Source organism: Sus scrofa, chromosome 12 (genome assembly GCF_054392235.1).
Source record: "Sus scrofa isolate SSC_HxYL_T2T_F1_AM1 chromosome 12, Sscrofa_HxYL_maternal_Yorkshire_Landrace_v2.0, whole genome shotgun sequence".
In the NCBI taxonomy this organism is placed as follows: domain Eukaryota; kingdom Metazoa; phylum Chordata; class Mammalia; order Artiodactyla; family Suidae; genus Sus; species Sus scrofa.
In genome coordinates, this window is record NC_139394.1 from 17,148,700 (window position 1) to 17,166,540 (window position 17,841).

At 50.6% G+C, this 17,841-nt stretch overlaps 2 protein-coding genes across 42 annotated transcripts in view; one reads left to right on the top strand and one right to left on the bottom strand.

Annotated features, from left to right (window-relative positions):
* Window positions 1-8,997, top strand: part of KANSL1 (KAT8 regulatory NSL complex subunit 1) — a 195,588-nt gene extending 186,591 nt beyond the window's left edge. For 8 of the 19 annotated variants that reach the window (XM_013989922.3, XM_003131310.7, XM_013989924.3 and 5 more), the window contains 7 exons: window positions 422-610; window positions 950-1,098; window positions 4,828-4,949; window positions 5,530-5,587; window positions 5,777-5,889; window positions 6,663-6,915; window positions 7,215-8,997. In XM_013989922.3, coding sequence (XP_013845376.1) covers window positions 422-610; window positions 950-1,098; window positions 4,828-4,949; window positions 5,530-5,587; window positions 5,777-5,889; window positions 6,663-6,915; window positions 7,215-7,442 — 1,112 coding nt within the window. In that variant the 3' untranslated portion in view covers window positions 7,443-8,997. The remainder of the gene's footprint in view (window positions 1-421; window positions 611-949; window positions 1,099-4,827; window positions 4,950-5,529; window positions 5,588-5,776; window positions 5,890-6,662; window positions 6,916-7,214) is intronic. The other 11 variants (XM_084984091.1, XM_084984096.1, XM_084984094.1 and 8 more) reach the window with 3 other exon arrangements.
* Window positions 8,998-10,347: 1,350 nt separating this feature from the next.
* Window positions 10,348-17,841, bottom strand: part of MAPT (microtubule associated protein tau) — a 113,140-nt gene continuing 105,646 nt past the window's right edge. For 12 of the 23 annotated variants that reach the window (XM_084984163.1, XM_084984161.1, XM_021066821.2 and 9 more), the window contains one exon: window positions 10,348-14,369. In XM_084984163.1, the coding sequence (XP_084840289.1) occupies window positions 14,154-14,369 (216 nt within the window). In that variant the 3' untranslated portion in view covers window positions 10,348-14,153. The remainder of the gene's footprint in view (window positions 14,370-17,841) is intronic. The other 11 variants (XM_084984162.1, XM_084984160.1, XM_021066818.2 and 8 more) reach the window with 3 other exon arrangements.

A 17,841-nucleotide genomic window follows, 5' to 3' on the forward strand; every position in this document is an offset into this window, starting at 1 on the left:
TTGATGTGGCCTTGGCAATGGCACTGTGTTGGGGTTGGGAGAGGCAATTGACTTGTGTAAATTCAGCTCACAGTCGTCTTTTTCTACTTGTCTTGGATGCTCTCAGATGGACTTGGAAAATCATTCCAGACACCATGTGTCTTGGGGCTCAGTGAACAGCCAGTGGAGACATGAAGTTGGGTCCATTGGGCAGGCTCTCTTCTTAGTCTGGTGTTGCATTTTTCTCTGGTTGAGGGCCCTGTGGGCTCCCTGGCCTATCCTGGCCATTGTGTTATTTGCTGGAAGCTGAAGTCCCAGAGGATTGTTGTGCTGCCCTTGGTTTGTCTATTACTGGCCTAGAGAGAACTCAGGAGCTCGGAACTCAAATAAGAAAAGAATGAGAAAAGATACTTCACAGCTCTTTTTCTGTTCCCCTCTTCAGAGCTGTCCCATCACCAAACCCGGCCTGACAGGACCCACAGGCAGCACTTAGACGATGTGGGGGCTGTGCCTATGGTGGATCGAGTGACAGCGCCAAAAGCAGAGCGCTTGCTCAACCCACCGCCACCAGTGCATGACCCAAACCACAGCAAAATGAGATTGCGAGACCATTCATCTGAGAGAAGTGAAGGTAGGGCCAGGCCCGGCACCTCTGCCTGCATTTGCACCTGCTCGGCTTTCCGGGGCAGCCTGGGCTTCTTGTCATTGTCCCTAGCTTTGTCCTGCACTCTCTAGAAAGGCAGAGTAGAAGGCCCTGCTGCCTCTGAGTGTGGGTCACTGCTCTCACTGCTGCAGCAACCTCTGCTCCACCCCCCACCTCCTGCCAACCAGTTTGCTTCGTCTTTTTATCCTCTAGGCTTAGAAAGCATTTTTGCCTTTCTGTGTATTGCTGGCATTCCTTGCTTGTGCTGGAAGACGAGCTGGTCAAGGTAGCCACATATTCATTCCTCTTTTCTGTTGACTTCTGCAGTGTTGAAGCATCACACGGACATGGGCAGTTCGAGCTACTTGGCGGCCACCCACCATCCACCACACAGTCCCTTGGTGCGACAGCTCTCCGCCTCATCAGACACTTCTGCACCCACCAGCTCTAGCCCACAGGTTACAGCCAGCACGTCTGTAAGTACCTGTGGGGAGTTGGCCGGACAGCCCCTCTGTGGTGACACTTCTTTCAAGTGGGTCTGGAGGACAGTGTGGAGAAGGGGTTGTCAGAGCCAAGGCAATTATAGGGACTCAACTCATCATGACATTTGTCATTTTTAAGTCAAAGTCATGCTATTTGGTCTTCTGTTATGTAGTTTTCCTTGGGTTGTTTTTTCATAGTAGGGATGAATCTGAGCTAAGCTTGCTGTAAAGACAAACTTTTTTTTTTTTCCTTGGCTTTTTAGGGTATATGGAGGTTCCTAGGCTAGGGGTCAAATTGGAGCTGTAGCCACTAGCCTACACCACAGCCACAGCAACACCAGATCTGAGCCGTGTCTGCAGCCTACAATGCAGCTTGGGGCATTGGGTCCTTAACCCACTGAGCGAGGCCAGGAATCAAATCTGCATCCTCACAGATCCTAGTTGGGTTCATTAACCACTGAGCCACAAAGGGAATCCAAACTCTTAAAGGGATCTATGGCTCTTCAAGATCTGTGGGTCTGTATTTCACAAAGAACTCAGTGATACCATGGCTGTAACTGTATTGGTCCAAGAAGTAAACACAAGAGGAGGGATGCAAGAGAGATGCCTGTGGGCCTTGGAGACCCTTGTTTTCTGTGTTTTTACTGTCCTGGGGGGTGCTACACTGGTGTGTTAGGGCGCCTGGAGGGGAAGGGGCACACGGAGCCCATGCGTTGAGGTGTACAGAACAGCCTCACAGGTTCAGCAGGCCACACGGACATGTAGGACACCCAGATGGCAAGCTGTCTGACCTCCATCTGCTTTTGCAGCACCACACTCCACCCTGTAAGCTGTTCGCACGACCGTTCTAGACGCATGTTCATGTTCTTATGCCTCCTTGAGCACATATACCTGTTGCTGCTTTGTGCCCGTTAAGAGGGTCCTTTATATAGCAGTCCTCATTGTAACAGCCAAAGGCTCCTACTATAGTGCTTATTGTGTCAGTGCTAAGTTACTTTAGATGCGTTACTTCATTCAGTCCTGTAATGCCCTTTGACATGTAGGTGGTATAAAAGATTCCCATTTTGTTGGCAGGGAAACGGAGACTTGCCAAGGTTAAGTGAATTGCCTGAGGCAAGGCAAGTTGTGAGGGTTACAGTTGTGACTCCGACCCAGGCAGTCTGACTGCAGAGCCAGCTCTTGTACCTGACCATCGTGCTACACAGTGAGAGCCTGGGTTGGGGCACTGCAGAGGTGACTTATGCTGGTGCTCACTAAGCTCCTATTGCATATTGTTCTGACTCTTAAATGATCTCGTTTCTCCCCCCTTTCACCTCGCACACTATAGGTTTTATCTCAATAGATGTGTAGAATCTGTCACACATTCAGTTGTCCATTGGCAGGGAGTCTTGGAAAATGAAAGGATTTTAAAGAGACTTATTATAGAGGCTCGGCAGGTTAGGGATCTGGCGTTGTCACTGCTGTGGTTCAGGTTCGATCTCTGGTCCTGAGTGTCCTCATGCTGCAGACACAGCTCCCCTCCTCCCACCCAAAAAAGGGGGGGCGCTTATCCTGATAGAAGATATTCTCTAATTTCTAGGACTTGGTGAGACTTCACTTTTTTTTTTAACCTGCCAGCACTCATGTGTCTGGCAAATGTAAACTTAGGCCTGGATCGTTTAAAATTTTTACTTATTTAATGCATACAAATTTTGTATATAGCACTATGCTGACCCTTAAGGCTCTTACTGACAAATTTCTTCAAAAGAATCTGGATTTATTTAATAGCAAGAAGAGGGACAGACCAGATAGTTAATAAGAGAAGCTACAAGACACTGGAGAAATGGCAGGGGAAGGGAGGGATGGGGGCATATGTGGTAGTGCTTCAGCAAAAGCCACAAAAGCTGATGGATGCATCCGAATCACCTCTGTGTGCCGCTGCCACCCCCCTGCCCCTTATTTGGAAGCCCTGAATATTCTGATTTGATAGTTAGAAAGGAGGGGACCCTGGAAGGTTTTTTGTGTGTGTTTTGTTGTTGTTGTTTTAATTTATTCTTCCTCTTGCTTCTGATGTGTAGCTAGGTTTGGGCACCACTTTGCATTCTCATCACCTGCCTTCCACCTGTGGCTCTAAACAGGAGAAAGTAGTTAGTTACGTTAGACCAAATGAGTACCTGGTGGAACTGGGGCATCTAAGTGTGGGGTGGAGGCTGGAGCCTGTTGAACCTCACAACCCACACCTGTCTCTTTGCCTTGAAGGTACTAAGAGCAGGCCCAAGAAGATTCAGGGAAAATACATAGCTGTTTCTGCCAGCAGTTTCACATTCATTCTCGACCAAAATATAGGGAAAGTGTCTCTTGAGGCTTCCTTAAGGTACACTTCCTATAGTGGGACGCATGTGTTCAGCAGAGATGAGGCAGTGGCAAAGGCCTTGGGGTATGAGGTCACTGAGCTTCAGCTGCAGAACTCAGCCAGGCAAGACATCAGCCGTTTTGGTTAACCAGTTACCTTAAATTTGTGCAGTCAGCATCAGTCTGTTCTTGCTGATAGAGGAAGAAACTGAGGTGGAAAAGACATTGTTTTAACCTGAAATCATAGGTGACAGCAACTAAAATCCTGGCTCAGGAAAGCCTGCCTTTCAGCATTCTCTGAGAAGGCCCTGCAGTGATAGGATGGACCAGTCATGGATGCCCCTCCAGGAACAGGGAGTAGACAGCTTAGTTGTGGGGAACAGCCTCTTTCTCATCTTCCCTCACTAACCCCTTGCCTCTGGGCTGATCCCTGTTGGTGGTTTGGGTTTGAATACAGCCTCTTAGGTGTTCACAGCTGTACTGTTGCCATGGCAGCATGTTTGTCATCCCCACTATTTCCCTCTGGCCCCTCTCAGCTCAATTGTCAGTCCCTATTGTAGGGCAGGGTGTTTGCTATCAAGGCACAAGGCCGCTCATGGACTTGTCCCTCCATCTAAGAAACCATGCCCTTCGGCTCCTTGCTTTATTCCTCCTGATCTCCCAGCTGCTGCAGATGCCCACCTCCTCCTCTGATACTGGCTGGATCTTCGTTAGTCTTCTTTCCTGAGTTTGATCTTAACTTCCTACAGGGACGAATCTCCTTTCTCTAGGAGTGTGAGCTGTATAGCCCGGTCCTCTTCATCCATTCCCTCCACTCATCTCCATTGATATAGTTAGAAAGCTCCCAGCTCTTTCCCCAAGAATAATAGCCAGGAAGAGGAAATCACGTAATAAGGGCTGGGTACAGATTCAGCTGAAGAGTTCAGACCCACGAGAAGGAGGTGCTTTCATGACAACCAAGGTTAGATGATCCATTGAGCTGGGCCTGTCCTTTGGGCGTCTTTCAGGATAAGGGAATTCTTTTTAACCTCAAGAGTCACCACGAGGCTTCAGCATTGCTTTTAGGGGCCATCATGGGTCTACATCATGGACAGGAATGAAGGGGGAACAGAAAGGATTTAGTCGGGGAGGGAGTAAAAAGGCGTGTGTGGAGGAGCAGAAATGGAGCAGCTGCCTGGAGGAGGAGGGTGGCCAGTAAGACTGGGGCAGGAGCTGCTCCTCAGGACCACCTGGTATTTTTCCTGAGCACTTTGCTGTGGGGGATCATCTCCTAGGGATTCTGCCGTGGTCGTCCCTACTGGGGTTATTGCGATCCTGTTTGGAATCTCACACGTATGATTTGATGTTTGTGGAACTGTTCCTCCCTTTTAAACGTAACCTTTGTCTTCACAGCAGCCAGTGAGGAGGAGAAGGGGCGAGAGCTCATTCGATATTAACAACATCGTCATCCCAATGTCTGTGGCTGCAACGACCCGTGTAGAGAAGCTGCAGTACAAGGAGATCCTGACTCCCAGGTAGGGGTCCTGGATGATCAGCTCTTCCCCTGGTCTTCCTCTTAGTACCTCTTCCTCTCTTCTTGTCGCTGAGCTTGGGGCCCTCACCTTGGCTTCTGTCTTCTCCTTGAGAGAAGGTCCACCTGATTAGAGTGAAATTATTTCTGTAGATAATTCTCTCCCATTATATGAGCACCAGCCAGACCTCAGGCCACAAACTGGCTATGGTCATGTTTTGTTTGACATATACAAGTGTCTTTTAAAATACGGAATTTGTCGTCAGCATCAAAGCAAGGTTTCACATATGAGTCTTTATTTCCAGCTTTTGTTGTCAGATTCAAAGATTGGGCAGCCCTGTATGTGCATTCCCCTATGGGAGCATCAGCTGGACCCCTCAGCTTCCCAGCTCTCATCTCACCCTCGGCCTGCTGCCCCTGTTCGTGGGCATTTGAGTGTGGAGCCTCTTGTAGAGGCCTCCAGGGCTGAGAAGGCCCAGCATAGAGGGGTGTCACTTGCAGGCGGAGGGCTCTCACTCTTACACAAATGTATCCTGCCCCAAACTGCCTGCCACCTCACGGTTGTCCCTTTCTGGTTTTTGCAGCTGGCGGGAGGTCGATCTTCGGTCTCTGAAGGGGAGTCCTGATGAGGAGAACGAGGAGGTAAGGGTGTGGTCCTTCCCTCTGGGAGGAGCACACACTGCAGATGCCTCAGGACCTGTGGCATCAAGTGCAAGCTCACTGTATTCCTGCTGTGACCAGGAAGAGCCTGCTGTGGGGTGGGGCGGCTTCTAGAATTGACCTACCCACACTTCTGGAGGAAAGAGGGGCTCAATGAATGCTCTTTTGCAGATCGAGGACCTTTCTGACGCAGCCTTTGCCGCCCTGCATGCCAAATGTGAGGAGATGGAGAGGGCTCGGTGGCTGTGGACCACGAGTGTGCCACCCCAGCGGCGGGGCAGCAGGTGATGGGGCAGGCACAGGCCCCTAGGACCTGTGGAGGGAGGGTCAACAGGGAGTTTGGGCCCTAGCTGTGTCCATGGAAGGCCACTGCCCTTAGTTGCCCTTCGTATTCGTTCACTGGGGATAGCCAAGAATGCAGAAGTTCCTGGGTGTTTGTTGGAACCAACGAGGGTATACGCAGTCAAGTACTGGACTCTGGTTGAGTGGTTACTGTCCAGTTCTAACAAACCCTAGTGATCTCCTGGGCTCCAGGAAAAGGGCTGTCTGTGGCATTGGAGACCTCACCACAGGTTAGCCTTCCTCTGGACATTGCAGTGAGGTTTTATGATCCTACTTGGAAGAACTGTTCCACTCTGTCTCCCTTTATTGTTAACACCAAGAAGCCCCAAGATTCTCAAGCAGAAAGATTTTAAGGCTCTTGTTCTTGTGTTTTTCTTTGCCTACAGTTTTCAAAGTTGGGGCTAATTCCCCTTCCCCAGTGAGTCTCCTGGGCAGTGTGCCAGGGGTCAGCCCCCAGCACAGTTGAGCCCTGGCTTTCTCACAGGATGATAGCTGTACACAACTATTAGATGTCATGTGGTGTACCTGCCCCCTGCTCAGTGGTGGGAAGAAGTGAGGGTATTTGTGGTTCCTAGGAAAGAACTGTAGTCAGTCTCCCTCAGCTCCCCAGATCCTGGTCAGGGATGCTTTTTCATGCTTCCTCCCCAACCCCCCAAAATAAACATAAGAAACTCATATTACCCAGACACTCAAATTCAGATTTCTTGGTGTACAGGTCTTACAGGTCATCAGACGGTCGAACCACCCCCCAGCTGGGCAGTGCCAATCCCTCCACCCCCCAGCCTGCCTCCCCTGATGTCAGCAGTAGCCACTCTTTGTCGGAGTTCTCTCACGGTCAGTCCCCCAGGAGCCCCATTAGCCCGGAACTGCACTCGGCCCCCCTCACTCCTGTGGCTCGGGACACTCTACGACACCTGGCCAGCGAAGACACCCGATGCTCCACACCGGAGCTGGGGCTGGATGAACAGGTAAGGCACCCGCCTTTCTGTGGGATTGGTGGGGCGCAGGTGGAATTGGGGGACAGCACCTGCTCAAGATGCAGCTTCATTTTATGGGCACCCTCCCCCCACCCCGCGCTCATTTTGAAGGGGACAAGGGGCTGTTGTATATGAAATCCACCCATTGTTAAAGGGTGCCCACTCTGCACATCCTTCCTCGACCAGCCCAGGAACTCTGGAGAGACTGGCCGTGGATCCCAGTCCACATGACTTGGGGCAGGAGGCAGGCGGGGACTGGGTCCTCACCAGAGCGTCTTGTCTGCCCACAGTCTGTCCAGCCATGGGAGCGGCGAACCTTCCCCCTGGCGTACAGTCCCCAGGCAGAGTGTGAGGACCAACTGGATGCACAGGAACGGGCGTCCCGCTGCACTCGGCGCACCTCAGGCAGCAAGACTGGCCGGGAGACAGAGGGGGCGCCCACCTCGCCTCCCGTCGTTCCCCTCAAGAGTCGGCATCTGGCGGCAACAGTCACAGCTCAGCGTCCAGCTCACAGATGAGTGGGATCCGAGCATCTAAACAGACTCACAAACTATTGGCATTAAAGCTTCAGAAATCTCTGCGTTTGATATTCAAACATCATATGCCGAAAATTTTCACAGTTTTTAGTGAATTTAAGGAATTTAGATTCTACTTTTTTTTCCCTTGTTTTGATTTTTGTTTTTGTTTTGGTTTCCATGTTTTATCGTCACACACCTGAGCACTTCCTCCAGTTGGCAAACAGAAGTTCAGGATGAGACCTTGCTGACCGGGTCCTGGCGTCCTCTGCACTGTTGAACCACTGGACTTGGCCGTGTTGGATGATCACCCCTCTCCCTTGCACCTGTGGGCAGGGTGGGACAGCCAGGTAGGCAGAGGGAAAGGAACCGCCAGCTCAGCACGGCCACCTCGGGTGAGGCTGGGAGAGAACAGCGTGTTCTGGGCCCTTCCCCTTCCCCTCTGTGGCTTGGCTCAGCTGTGGCCTCCCGGCGGGGTCCCCTTGGTCGTCGGCGCTGGAGCGCCCCTACCAGAGCCTCTTGGCCCAAACTGCCAACTGTTCTCACCCAGGTCTCAGCTGACAGAATGGCTTCCCCTTGTCACCCAGATCTTGGAGACCTACTGGGTTTCCTCTGCATTTGGTCATCCCTGTTTTGACTCCTTACCTGCAGTAACCTGGCTGCGGCCACTCAGGTTCTCAGTCCTGCCCCTTGGTGCCCTCTCGTCTGCTCCCTCACTCTGCACACCCACCCATACACGCCAGTCCTTCCCCATCTGGTCTCTGGAGGTAGGGTTAGGACTGTTTAACCTCTCTTCCCACACCTCTGCAGATGCTGGGGGTCTGGGACATGAGCAGCCGTCTCCCCTGTACAATTCTGTTTTCTCTGACCGAGTCATTTGGTCGTATTTCCTCCCCATCCAGTTCCCTGTCAGAGTCAATCAGGCCCTTCTTCTTTCGAGCTCCTTTGCCTGTGGAACACTGTCTGGTCCTACTGTGGTTCCCATCACTCCCCACCCCCCACCCCCCCAGGTTAACCTTGTGCCTGTCTCATGAATGATCACATCACCAAAAAGGGGGGCAAGAAGGACTTTTTTTTTTTTTTTTCCATTTTGTAATCGTATAAAAATAGTAGACAAACTGCTTAATGGTCGGGGTTTTTTCACAATTTTCAACATTAGTGATTTTTTTTTTTTTTTGATTCTGTTTGCAAGTTAAAGGTTTGTCATTGTTTCTTTAAAAAACAATAATGCACCATATCCCTATGCATAAAGTGCTTCTTCTATTTATAAGGTTGAAAATTCTGAATAACCCTTTTAGCATTGTAAAAAAAAAACCAAAAAAAAAACAAAAAAACAAAAATGGAAAAAAAAAACCCTTGTATTTTGTAAATATTTTCTTTTCCTGCTTTGAGCTGTGTATTGGCAGCGGAACATGTAGCTGTCTTTGTTCTATAGAAATGCTTTTCTTCAGAGAAGCTGATCTTTGTTAATGTCTTGATTCTGTTCGCAAAGCACAGACTAGTGCTTAAAAAAAAGTAAGGAAAAATTGAAAAAAATAATAAAAAAAAAGTTACAGAATGTGGTATACCAGGCCTTTCTTGACGCTGGACATGTAATGGGGGTGGCTGAGGAGCCAGCCCTGCTGAAACAGTTCTCTAGGTCCTCTGACTTGCTCTGAACCTTAGCACCTGTCCATTCTATCTTCTGGGCACCTGCTCAGAGCCTGTCTCCATTCTTTCTTCTGGGCATCTGGCAGGGTCTTCTCGTGGTCACCAGAGGGAGGATGTGGTTTTCGTGGCGGGGGCTGGGGGTTAGGTAAGGGATGCCAGGAGGAAGGGGGGGGGTCTTTGTAAATCATCTGTTTTCCTTTTTGTTGGATGAAAGTAATTGATCCATTGCTCTTAATCTCACTTGCTCTAGTGAGGCTAGCACTGTAACATTTTTATCTATTCTATATTGTTCTTTAATGGAGATCTCACTTTCCACCATTGACCTCTTCTGGGGTTGAGGTCAATGAGGATGTATATATTTTGCATGGAGCCTGAGCTGGTTCTCAGCATCTTTCTCCTGCGGAGGCTAAGTGCTTGATTTTCTTTGCACAAGATGAGTAAGTGAGCAGGTCTGGTTCTCTCTTTACTTCCTTTTTTCCTTTTCATGGCAGTGGAAGTGAAGCAGCCAGTGAGGCTGCCCATCCTGGCCATGAAAGCTATGAGTTCTGAGGTAACATTTCTGTTTGGCTGCCCTGTTGCTGCTTCTGAAATTGCAGTTAGGATCTGTTCTACTTTCATTTCTGCCTGCAGTGCCTGAAGGACATGAGGAAGAGCTGAGAAAAGTAACATTTTGAAACTGTTCATAAAAAATCAAAGGACTCAGTGTTACAACCTTGACCTAATTACTAAGGAACAATAATTAATATGGCTTTTTTATTTGTAGCATCACAGGGGCTACCTGGTTTCCCTGCCTTGATCTAGCAGACACTGTGCAATCTGCAGTAAGGCTCAAAGGAGAGAGGAAAGCAGCTCTGTAATCTAAGCCATTCATTCAGCTGATTGGCCGTGTTCTGCTTGAGCCCCAGGCCTGTAGGCTAATTTCCAGGGATAAAGAGATCTCACAGAGCCACACCAGCCTTCTCGGGTTTGAATACAGGGGTCTGGGTTTTCCAGACTGACTGCAGCCTTGTGAACACAGCCACAAGAATATTGCCGTTTGAGTCTGACCAGGGTGGTTTGCCAGCAGCAGAATGGGAGACTCAACTGAAAATGAACAAGTCTGAGAGCCCTTTCACTTTCAGGTCCCCGGAGCCAGCTGGTAAGTCCCCGTGTCCAGGTTTTAACAATATTATGATTTCCAAGAAGGCTGGGAGAGGACTTGCAAATCATACATCCTATAGCATTTTCTGATCCTTTGAATCCATGCACAGAGATCTTATTTAATCAGAGTAATAACTTTATTTCCAAATTCACTTTTACAGTAACAGTAAGTGTAAATCATTTGTTAAAACACACAGCACACCATATGGACATTCACAGACAGGAAGCTAAGCTAAGATGGTTTCATGTCCCTCCCCCCACCCTCAGTATTACCAAAGAAATCATGGGACTTGCAAGTGCCAGAAATTGTCCTGCCCAACACTGCAAATTCACAGGGCTAAGTCCGTTGGGAGGTGAGACTCAGTCCGTGCCCAGGGTAATAACCCTTTTCAAAGCTAAAGAGAAAGCAGAAGTCTCTTGGAGCCACAGAGCTGTAGATGGGACAAGCTGATGTCCTCCCCTCTCTGCCCTCATCCCCACCTCTGCTTTCCTTAGGGAACAAAGATAAAAGGGGGAAGAGATCTCAGCAGCTACAAGAAGGACAGGCTGCTGTCCAGAGCTGGTGAGAAAGGTGACATGGAGAGGCCAATAGCTCAGGACCGGATGCCGGCATCTTTGGGAGGCACGGTTGAGTGCTTGGGACTCTGCCAAAGAAAGGGCAGCAGGCCAGAGCGACCGAATCTCCAGATTCCTCCACCAGCCTCACTGCCTGCACCTGGCCGGCAGGGAGACGGGAACTAGCTGGCAGCGTATGGCACCTATCAGCGAAAAGGCGAAATCCCAAGGACCCCTAGCATGAAATCATGAAGCAAAGGGTTACTAGGCCTTGAACTGCTGCACTCCCCTGTGCCCAGCGGTAACTATCTTACAGGTTCCACCCCCCTCCCCCCAGAGCACAACAAGCAAACAGGATACAGTCTCACCACTGAAGTCAATTTAAATGGAACTATTGATAAAGTATGTGGAGAGCTTGAAGGAACCAGGCGTACAGCATATCCTATGTACCCCACCCAAGGGACACTGGAGGAAATGGGGGTGGGGAGTGCCTGGCCCTGGGGGATTGTCCTCATTATTTAAGGTTACAAGCCAGCATCCCTTTGCCAACTCCCTGCCAGCTTCGAACTGATCACCCTAAACCCTGATGTTTAGACTGATGACCAGCAGCCCATCCACCAGCCCTCTGAGGAAGGTCCCGGAAACAAGGTACCACAAGGCAGGGCATAGAAGCCGCAGGAAGAGGTGCAAGAAGAAATGCAGCCAGAATCGGCAGCAGTAGTGAGGCTGGATGGCTAACAGCTACCAAGTCTTTGCACTACATTTCCTTCTGCTTCCTCAGAACCCTTCCAAGACCAGCTGGGACTCAGGACAGAGGAAAGCCTGTGGGATATTCTGGGCCCAGATGATCCCTTGCATAGAGAGTTATGGCTGCAAATGAACCATCCAGCCCCATAGGGCTGCCTTTAACTGTACCCGAACCAGAAGCAGCAGAACTGCCCGAGGTTGCTGATTTTCTTTAAACAGCGAATTTCTAAACTGCCAGAGGCTGCTTCCCGTCCCCCTGGGAGGAGATGAGTCTGGTGCAAGGTCAGCAGGAGCTCTGGCCAAGGCTTTGGAAACGGTGTCTCCGGACTCATCACCCTTCCTCGCTCAGGCAGCTCAGGCCACTGAGATGAGTCCAGGGCAGGCAGTCCATCCCAACCCCCGCTGTGGCCGCAGGGCCCTGGGTGAGGAGGCCTGGCCATCCTTCCTGAGGGAGAGCTTGGAGCGGGACCCCAGGCTGAGGTGGCACTCGTGACACGGGGAGTTCTAAGACCCTCTCCTGGCTGCTGGGGGCCTCCAGGCTGTGATCAGAGAGGCATCTTCATGCTGCAAACTGCCCTCTGCCTGATGAAGGGGAGCCCTGGGGGTGGGGAGGAGGCAGCAGAGCGTCCGTCCTTGTCCTGTGCTTCGGGCCTTCGCAGCCGAGGGTTCTTACTCGTCAGACTCTGGACTGTTGGGTCCCAGAGGCTGACAAAAAGTCTTTCGATGCAGGGCAGAGCCACACTGGCCTTCTGGATCCGAGTCCCAGCTGGAGGGGGAGAGACATCTAGAACTCCCTTGAGGGTGGGTTAGAAACCTCTTTACAAGCATTTCAAGATACATGCGTCCTTTTTTTTTTTTTTTTTTTTCCCCTTTTCACTACCATAGTCACTCTGGTGAATCCAAGCACAGACAGACAAATCCGACTACGACGCGACAGGGTGCAGACCGGGAGGGAGGGGTGACATCTATGTGAATGTTCAGCTGCTCCAGCAGGACAGACAGCATCACTTCCAGCTGGGATGGGAAAGAACCATTTCCGAGGGGGCACGTTTCCCTTTTTGGGGTGTGGAGGGCTGACTATATACATGGGGGGTAGAGCAGCGGCCGGGCTCTCAGAGGCTGGCAGTCACAAGCTGAGGCAGAAGTGGGGATGGAGGAAGCCCGGCCTGGCCCTGAGGGCCTTGCCTACCTGTCCCAGCGCCATCTCTGGCATCCAGGGCAGCCGACCCGCTGCTAGCTCAGCACGGGAGGGGGGCCAGGCTTCTGGGAGGAAAGGCTCACCAAGTCAACGAGTCATTGCGAACCCCACCCTGGCTCACGTCTGGGGTGGGGGCAGGGAACCGAGTAAGGTCATCAAGGGTCACTGTGAGGGACGTGCCAGCGGGATGCTTCGAACAGAAGACTGAGGGCCCCCACCCAGTGTCCAAACCTCGCCCTCCTTGACTTTCCCCCTCGATGCGGAGATGCCTCCCCATCTAACCACGTCCATTACTGAAGTGGGGGGGGAGGCTGGGAACTCGGGACAGTGACATAATGAGGGGAACAGGCAGTGACTGGGCTCCGCACAGCAGACACACAGGCAGGGCAGACAGGTGGCTGCTGCAGTGGGCGTGGGAGGGGTGAGAGGCTCAGGACCCCCCTCCCAGACCCCGCACACTCCAGAGATGCCACAGGCCCAAGCCTGGGAACAGGCGGACGTCCCCCAAGAGGCACAAGTCCTTACAAAGAGAACTGGTTAGCCCTAAGGTCCCAGATCTGTGAGGTGGCCAGAATCGTGGCTGTGGTTCCAACCTTCAGAACTCAATAAAACAGGGCTTCCTGGGGCGGAGGGAGCCCCTCAGCTCAGGACCCCCATCCTGCAGGGAGGGAGGAAGAGGCCACCACTGGGGACATGGAGCCAGTGGTCTTGGAGGAAGTCATTCACAGGATGCCACCCTCCGGCCCACTGTCCCTTCAAAGGCGTGGGGGCGGGGCTCAGAGCCCTCCACCTCCAGGCTGCCCTCCAGAGGGTGGCACGCCCACCATGGCAGACACCAAGCCACCTCCTCCCCTGTGCCCTTCCTCTCACACCCTCCCCCTGGCACAGTCCCCTCCGCAGCCTCTCCCGGCCCTGCAAGCCCCCACCCCATCCTGCTCCAAAGGTCGCCCTGTGCCTGTGCTCCACCAGTGCACCAAGTTTCCAGTCCCTTGCCACCTCTGAAACCCCCCACCCAGGACGGGCCCCAGGAGAGGTGTCCCTAGGCCCTCATGAGTCCCCAGAAGCAGCTTTCAGAGCCTCTCCCCCTCCCTCTTCCACTCAGAGGGGGGTAAAAAAAATCAAAAAGTAATTGCCCAGGGAAATTCTGGGTGTGGCCATCTTTTTAAATGTTTTTAAAAATATTTTATTATGACTGGCCCACCCATCAATTTGGAAAGATGAAATCCGCTCTTATTCCCGTCACTGATTTGGAAGTCCCAAGCCAGAGCTGAGTGACAATGCAGGTTAAGTGATTAACCGATTAACCGATCTGTGAGGAGCAGCTGGGGGAGGGCAGAGGGCGAAGGGCCAGATCATTATTCTTTTTTTTTTTCCACACTCTCACTCTCCTCTCTCTACGATTACTGACCGCCCCGGGGCCCTGATCACAAACCCTGCTTGGCCAGGGAGGCGGACACCTCGTCGGCGAGCGTGGCGAGCTGCGGGGAGTCCACCATGTCGATGCTGCCGGTAGAGGAGACATTGCTGAGATGCCTGGGGGACGTGTCCCCTGACACCACGGGCGACTTGTACACAATCTCCGCCCCGTGGTCCGTCTTGGCTTTGGCGTTCTCGCGGAAGGTCAGCTTGTGGGTTTCGATCTGCAAGAGAGGAGCGGGGGGAAGGTGAGGAGGGGAGCTGGGGACCGTGGGTGGGAGGCAGCCCAGGTGGCGACCATGATTTCATCATTTCCCAACAGCCAACACGGGTCCAGGGTGCTGGTCACTCGCCAGCCAGCCGCCCAGGTGCCCACTCCAGAGGCATGACCAGTGTGAGTGTCTTGGGTCCCCTTCCAGAGAGGCCACACATGCAAACGTGTGTGTGAGTACAGAGAGGAAAGAGAAAAAAACCACCTATAATCCATATGGTAACAACACCCACGTGCTTTGCACTTTCCATCCCAGGTAACAGCTCCCTCAGCTGGTTGACCCTGCGGAGGGCTGTGTGGTTTCCCATCGTAGCAGATGTGCCAAAATGTATCTAGTCCCCTGTGGGTAGTTAACTGAGGTTGTCCCAGTCTCCTGCTCTCCCAGACAATGCTGTGTATGAGTAACCTTGAATAACCTTGTAGGTACATCATTTCACACATACTCTTAAGTGTATCCTAGAAGTGGAATTGCTAGTGGGTCCAAAGGCACGCATATTTTCTTAATGCACACACCTTGCCAAATTACAAATGAAAATGTTGAGGAGTTCCCATCATGGCTCAGTGGTTAACAAATCTGACTAGCATCCATGAGGACGCAGGTTCAATCCCTGGCCTTGCTCAGTGGGTTGAGGATCCGGCGTTGCCGTGAGCTATGGTGTAGGTCGCAGACGCCGTTCGGATCTGGCATTCCTGTGGCTGTGGTGTAGGCTGGCAGCAACAGCTCCGATTAGACCCCTAGCTTGGGAACCTCCATATGCCGCAAGTGCAGCACTAAAAAGCAAAAAAAAAAAAAAGAAAGAAATGTTGAAGGGGAGGCTGAAGAAGACTCAGGGATGTGCCCAGGGCCCCTGCCACCCAGCTTGGAGCCACACACATTCCTCCCCTTTGCCAGTGACATGACACAGGAGGTGGCAGCAGCTGTGGGCGGCACTGGCAGGTGCCCAAGAAAACATGATGCAACAAAGTCCTTTTTAAAGTAGAGCTGGTTCCAAAATATACAAACAGTTCACAAGCTCAGTATCAAAAAAAAAAAAAAAAAAAAAAAAAAAAAAAAAAAAAAAAAAGAGGGAGCTCCTGGCGGCCTAGCAGTTAAGGATCCGGCATTGTCACTGCTGTGGCTTGGGCTCAATCCCTGTCCAGGAAACTTTCGCATGCCACGAGTGCAGCCAAAAAAAACCCAAAGAAACAAAACAAAATGAGCAGAAGACCTAAACAGATATTTCTCCAAAGACAACATACAGATGGCCAAAATGCACATAAAAAAACTCAATCATTAATCATTAGAGATGCAAATTAAAACTACAATGAGGTACCACGTCACTTAGATCAGAAGGGCCATCATCAAAAAGTCTAAAAATAATAAATGCTGGAAAGGGTGTGGAGAAAAGGGAACCCTCCTACACTGTTGGTGGGAATGAATACTGACACAGCCACCACGGAGAACACTACGAAGTTTCCTTAAAAAACAGGACTAGCGGGAGTTCCTGTCGTGGCGCAGTGGTTAACGAATCCGACTAGGAACCATGAGGTTGCAGGTTCGATCCCTGGCCTTGCTCAGTGGATTAAGGACCCAGCGTTGCCGTGAGTTGTGGTGTAGGTTGCAGACGCTGGTCGGATCCCACGTTGCTGTGGCATAGGCCAGAGGCTACGGCTCTGATTGGAACCCTGGCCTGGGAACCTCCATATGCCGTGGGAGCGGCCCCAGAAAAGGCAAAAAAGACAAAAAAAAAAAAAAAAACCCTCAGGAAAAAATAGGACTAGCATATGATCCAGAAAAAAATTAATTCAAAAACCTGCACCCCAATGCAGTACTATTTACAACAGCCAAGACATGGAAGCAACTTAAATGTCCATCAACAGAGGAATGGATAAAGATGTAGTATATATATACATACACACAATAGAATATTACTCAGGCATAAAAAGGAATGAAATAATATTATCTGCAGCAACAAGGATGGACCTAGAGATGATCATACTAAGTAAGCCAGACAAATACAAATATCATATGATATCACTTACATGCGCAATCTTAAAAAAAAAGATACAAATAAACTTGTTTATAAAACAGAGACTCACAGACTAAGAAAACCAACTATGTCACCAAAGGAGAAGGGGAGAGGGATAAATTGGGAGTTTGAGATTAACCTAGATACACTACTATATATAAAATATATAACCGACAAGGTACTACTATATAGCACATGTAACTCTCCTCAGTATTTGGTAATAATCTACAAGGGAAAAGAATCTGAAAAAGAATGTAACTGAATCGCTGTGCTGTATAATCCTGAAGCTAACACAACATTGTAAATCAACTATACTTGAATAGAAAAATACAAGTAGAGCATCTTGGCCCAGAGGTCTTAGTTCCAAAAGATACATGGGAAACTCAGCAGCAGAAAGCATTAGCTGGAGATGCCAGTGGCACATAGTAATTCTCTCCTGATGAGCTCTGAAGTGATGGACACAGTAATTTTCAACCTCCTTGGGCAGCTGGTAAAACCAGGAAAATGTGTATGACACGTGCACATGCTCTCTCACACACATTACAACTTCTCCAATTTTAGGAGTCCCTGCACCCCAGGTAAAGAGCCTCTACTGCAGAGGAACTTGCATATAGAGAAAAAAAACAGGCTCCCATTTAAGCCATATGCTTATTTTGTTCATCTTGGGTTACCGCTTTTTAAAAAAGGACTTTTTCTTTCTTTGGCCGCGCCTGCGGTATACAGAAGTTCCAGGACTAGGGATCTAACCTGCACCACAGCAGCCACCTGAGCCACAACAGTGACAATGCTGGATCCTTAACCCACTGAGCCACCAGGGAACTCCAGGACTCTCCCTTATTACTATAACTGAAAGGCCATTTTGACAAGAACACAGGTTAAGAAAAAATGTGACAGCGTCCTACGAATATCCCTCAATCCCCCAAACTGAAAGGCACTCAGGTGGCGGGGCTCCTATGCTCCACTGCTTGTGAACAGTTTTGCTCATCTCAGAAGGAAACGGGGGAATGAATATGAGGGGACCCTGTGGGACCAGGACAGTGTCTTCCAGGCAGCGGGTAGGGCAGGACCTGCCCTTGCCAAGGCATCACAGACGTGAGTTAAGACCCAAGTCTGGACTCCACCTCTGCACCAAGCAGCCTCCAGAACACTGTCTCACTCGGGTCTCACCACCACCCCGGGACGTGGCTGTTTCCATCGGCTTTGCTGCAGGAACCTGGGGGTGCGAGTGCTTGCAAATCTTGCCTGGGTCCCACCTCCAAGCAGAGTCAAGCTCAGAGCTTTTCCCAGGACAGAAGCTTGCCGAGGTAGAGGGCTTTCTTCACCCAGAATCACCCACACCCAGGCCTACCCAGCCTCATTCCTTATAGGTTTAGTCAGACTCTCCAGAGGATGGGAGGGGGTGTCTTTAAAGCTCCC